Raw genomic sequence first — 4,915 nt, 5'->3', positions numbered from 1 at the left:
CTGGGAGAGAAAGACAAGATCCACCTTATTCTCTGTGGCTAGGTACATGGAATTCAAATCTCATAGCCAGGATTACAGGAGCTGGCTAAACATAATGCATTCAGCTTGCAAAAAAGGAAAACACTGGTTGCGAGACAATGGTCCTTAAAGGGTTGACACAAAATCCCACAAAGCCAGAGCTTTGCATGAAATCTCTATACCATCCCCTCTAAGCAGCAGCAGGGAATAGAAAAGCTACAAAATCCCTAATGAGCAGTACTCCCAGACCAACTCCCTTCACATCTCCCACTCACAGTTTCAGACCAACTGATTCACCGTAGTCTTTTCCAAGGCAAAAGTATCTTTGTATCCCTTAAATGAGAGGCAATTTCAAGCTGGCCAAGTTCATCTACTCTCTTTACAGACCAACAAAATGTTTGGAAAAGATCAAGTTGCATCTAGATGGTTTACCTCAAATAAATAACACCCCACATATAGGTCCGGAACCACATGGCAGTGCCCGAGTTAGCCTGATACTTGCGAATGAGGATGGGGTGAGGGACAGGTAGCAGCCCCACCAGCGTGCCATGTTGCAAGAACTTGAGGATCTCCGATTCATCTGTGAGACCCCTACAAAGAGAACAGGAACATAAGTGCCATGTCCCATGGACATCCCCAGAACTGCTGCAACATAAAGCATCACTCTAAAGGAGCCACAGTCACCTGCTCCCTGTATGTGTTATCGAGGACAAACACTGTCTCTACTAAAAAAAAAAGAGTTGGGAATGGATCAGACGAACAAGAAGCCTGACAAGCCAGATAACATCTCCTCTGCTAAGGCTGTAAGGCTTTCAATTATACTTTACAAGAAAATAGATATGAGTAAATCAGATTTGCTGACCTGATTTCCCCTACAGGCCCTCCAAACCTCACAGAGCTCTTTACACCCTACGCAGCCCTTTTTGTCTTTGTCAGTCTCTCTCTCAAAACAAAGTACCTACTTGTCAATGCAGATCTTCTCCACCTGAGGGACCAGCACCTGTAGGAGCCGCATGATTGTCTGCAGGGGAAGCTTTGACTTCCAAGACATCACCTGTGAGTAATAAAGCCCACAGGGAAGTTAATGCACCATAATAGCAGTTTTTCTACAGTTATCTCCACTACCACTACAACAAATGATGTTTACAAAAATCCCAAGGGTGATGGATGAGCTGAGTGCACAACAACAATACAATAGTTTGTATTGATTGTAAAAAGATAGTTCCCTGAGGAAATCCTCTCCTCTGGGAAAGTCTCTGCTTTGGAAAAAAAAAAAAAGGAGAAAAAAAAGAAAAAGAAAGGGGGGAGGGAGAGCATCAGGAAAAAGCACTTCTGCCACAACTCATTTATTTCCCCTGTCCAGATTCCCTTACCCAGTCAGGAGTTGGGGTCCACTGTCCACTGGAGGATGCACTAGAGAGACGCCTTCGGTCCCGTCGGGGATGTGACACTTCCTATAAATAAATTATAACTTGTTTTATTTTGTTTTAAATAATTATATTAAAAATAAAAATCACACATTATAGCAAGAAATACAATTCTCTGTCTGCTGAATTTCTCCCAAGCTTTTCCAGAGCTGGGCAAGACAGTTCAGCCTGTCCCTAGAACAGCTCAAACCCAGCAGCTCTTCATTCACCAAAACCATTTGCTTCAACCCAGTGAGTGGCAATATTTGATGGGGTTAAGGTGTGGGACCCCATGGCAAGGTTACAACTCCAGTCACCACTGCTGACACTCTGCTGGAACAGTGGGTGAATTAAATGGTACAGGTGAAAGGCAGTTCAGGCATGGTTCCTTCTTCCAGTACAGAGATTAAGCAGATAAAGGCCAAAGCTTTTCAGACCTAATATAATATAATGCGTATCTCTGGGCTTTTTGGTGCCCATCCTGGTACATCTCAAAGAACATTTTTCCAGGGGTGAGCTCTTGCAACTCCTAACCAGCCCCTCTTAAGGAACAATAAACTCATGCCCCAAACAGGAACGCTGTCATTAGTGACTTCTGAAAAGCTCTGGCCAGAAGTTCAAGACCCAGAAATCTTTTATTCTTCTTTTCCTCTCCATCACTCTGGAGACATCACAATCACCCTGATTTTTCAAGGTCAGCCAAAGAAACCTCCCAGTATTCATGGGTGGGACAGAAGGAAAACCCTTTAAGATCACTATCAAGACAAACGTGAAGAGGCTATTTCCTTCTGCAAGGCACCCTGACCATTCATTACTGCAGTCTAGAGCTGACTTCTTTGTGACACGAATAGGAACAGTACTTCCTTCCAACCGCCATTTTGCACCTCTACATTTAACGTCAAAGGGACGTCACTGCACAGACTCGTTCACACGTCATCTTCGCAGCCAGAAACAGCAGGTTTGGGGCAGAGCTGTGCTGCAATCCTCTGGAAGCTAACGGTGCTTTACCAGTCCTTCTGTGACCAGGGAACAGCTCAAACCAGCTGCTGGACACAGATCTAGTGACCCATGATTCCGCTTCACAGGCTGCCAGAGGAAGAAAACCCTTCTTCTAAAAGTTCTCACTGAATGACAACATAATTGTGTGCTTAAAGACTTCCTGCTGACCGTGACTACACCTGGCACCAGGGAAGGCCAAGAAGGGTAAAACTGATCCTACTCTATTCAGGAACACTGTTCATTCCAGTTTATTCAAAGCCTAAGCAGCAATATTGTTTGCAATGTTGGCAGTTACAGCCTTACATTTCAGCTTCAGTGCCCTGTCCCCATCAAGCTTCTAAATATAGAATTCATAAAAACAAAACCCTTTGATCTCCTTCAGATGACCTTACCCTCTTCCTCTTTCCTTCTCTGTCTCCCACAGCCCTTGCCCCCTTTTCAGCTGTTATCCAAGGGCTGGCAGCCAGCTGACATATTTAGGAGAGGCGAGATGGAATTACATTGAAATGTGAGGGGTGTTAAACGTTTCATGAGACACTTTTGAAATGTTTATGGCTGATAAGGGAAGAACATTGCAACAGATGATGGAAAGAACTTAAATCACTCGTAAGGGTGGGGGATCCTAAAATTTATCCCGTGTCTCTTCTTAGTTTATCTTAACTCGATAGGTCAGAATCAGGATGGAGCCCAGAAAGAAGACAATGTTCAGACAGCCTGAAACACCACAACCCCTGGAGACTGGTGCATGCGACCTAAAGCACAATGCAATTGCAGCGATGATTATCACCGTAGCAAATCCCACACCCGGTGCTTTACTGCCCTTCACCTGTCTGCCTTCTGGCCCCATGCCAAATGTTCAGCCATGCAGACAGCACTGCTGCAGCCAGGTAGAGCAACTAACGGGCAGCTGTCTGTCCAAGACTAAAGACCCACATGCGCACACACACAAGCAGAAGCAACGGAGAGGTTCAGAGTGTAAGGGTAAAATACAGGAGTCTCCAGCCTGCTCTGCTAGATTGAGATGCCCTTGCAAATGTCTCCCACTTGCATCTTGATTCTGCAGCATTGTCACAGCCAAAAGCATGTCAAGAGAAAAACAGACCTAAAGATTCTTGTAGCACCTCCACAGTCCATAGAAGCCCACGGTAAAATACATCACCTCACCTCAACTCATTACTTCCTGCCCAGTTGGCTCTACACCTGGTGAGAGCTGGTCAAGAATTAAGCAGTTCCACAGAAAACTCATAGAAAAAAATGGAAGAGAGTTATGCCTTTCACCACGGGGCAGCCATGTGTCCTTGTGTGGATGGATGCAGTGTTCTCACTGCATTCAGATGGCTCAGGGGACAGTAAACGTTTACGTAGAACACAAGGCAGCACGAGGTGTATAAATGTGGCCTTGCTGAAGAAGCACACAATGTACAGGGCAGCCTTCCTAAGATGCTTCCTACAAGGCAGCCTGGAGGTTTTTGAAACCAGACTGGAAAGGTCACTATCTGAGGAGTTAATGGCGAGCAACAGAAGACTACTGCTCCACTGAAATTGGAAGGCAGCCATTTTATAGCTCTTGATGGGGAAAGTCAGTAGATGCCAGAAGGCTGACACCGCCACCAGAGCCTAAAAGAGCAGTGCAGCCTTGACTCACAAACCGCAAAGCCTCTGTCTCATCTATGTTGCTGAACAACTGCCACTCTGAAGGCAGCGTCTCAAAGTCCTCATGGAAGCACATTTTTCACAACAGCAGCAAGCCAGAGGATGCTGGTAGAGCTCTCCATTCCAGAAAGGACAGAGACAGAAAAGAAGCTGCAGTCAGAACCTGAGCTGAAAGCCTCTGCTGAATCAGGAATGCATCCCTTTGCATTTACATACTTACTGCTCCATCAGCAGCTTCAAGTTAGAGAAAGCTCCTCTAGTGTCCTAGCTCGTGTGTCACTAGCACGAACATGGAACAACCAAGATGATGCAACAGTACTTCTGAATAATGGTGTTTTGCAGCACAGCTCATTAGCAGCACTACGCATATTGCTTCTCATGCGATGCCTTTCTTCAGAGGGCCCAACCAGACCTCTCCACCTGAAGTCCCACATTTTAGTCTGTTTCACAACAAGCTCTAGATCTTCCCTACACACCGATGCCTGGCCTTACCCCGCTCCAGGGCTCCCCATCACTCACAGCTGAGGGCAGGTTACCCTCTGGTGGAGGTTGTGAAGACTCAGGCTCCAGTGAACGCATGGTCCCATCCTCTGATACCTGCGACTTCTCTGTGAGCTTGTCAATCCCTGTGTTCAAAACACAAAAAGCTCAGAAGCAGTGGATTAGCTATGCTTAAAAGCAGGGTGTTCTTCTCTGCCCTACCAAGTACAGACACTCTAAGCATCTGCTGACATCTGAAACGCTCGCCTTTCAACAGGAGCAGTGAGATCTAGCTTTGATCTCATCACCCTAAAGGGATTCATTTGTCTCTGGAAAATGCTCCTTCTTGCAACGCAGAC

At 45.9% G+C, this 4,915-nt stretch overlaps 1 protein-coding gene across 2 annotated transcripts in view; it reads right to left on the bottom strand.

The window, feature by feature from the left end:
- HID1 (HID1 domain containing) overlaps positions 1-4,915 on the bottom strand; it is a 28,969-nt gene that overhangs the window by 2,195 nt on the left and 21,859 nt on the right. Inside the window, exons 15-18 of one of the 2 annotated variants that reach the window (XM_083805603.1) lie at positions 4,596-4,702; positions 1,392-1,472; positions 981-1,072; positions 451-609 (exon numbers count right to left, since the gene is read on the bottom strand). In XM_083805603.1, the coding sequence (XP_083661729.1) occupies positions 451-609; positions 981-1,072; positions 1,392-1,472; positions 4,596-4,702 (439 nt within the window). Of the gene's footprint in view, positions 1-450; positions 610-980; positions 1,073-1,391; positions 1,473-4,568; positions 4,703-4,915 lie in introns of both variants that reach the window. The other variant, XM_083805602.1, reaches the window with a different exon arrangement.

The sequence above is a fragment of the Anser anser genome, assembly GCF_964211835.1.
Source record: "Anser anser genome assembly, chromosome: 19".
Classification (NCBI taxonomy): domain Eukaryota; kingdom Metazoa; phylum Chordata; class Aves; order Anseriformes; family Anatidae; genus Anser; species Anser anser.
This window is presented reverse-complemented; position numbering and strand designations above follow the sequence as displayed.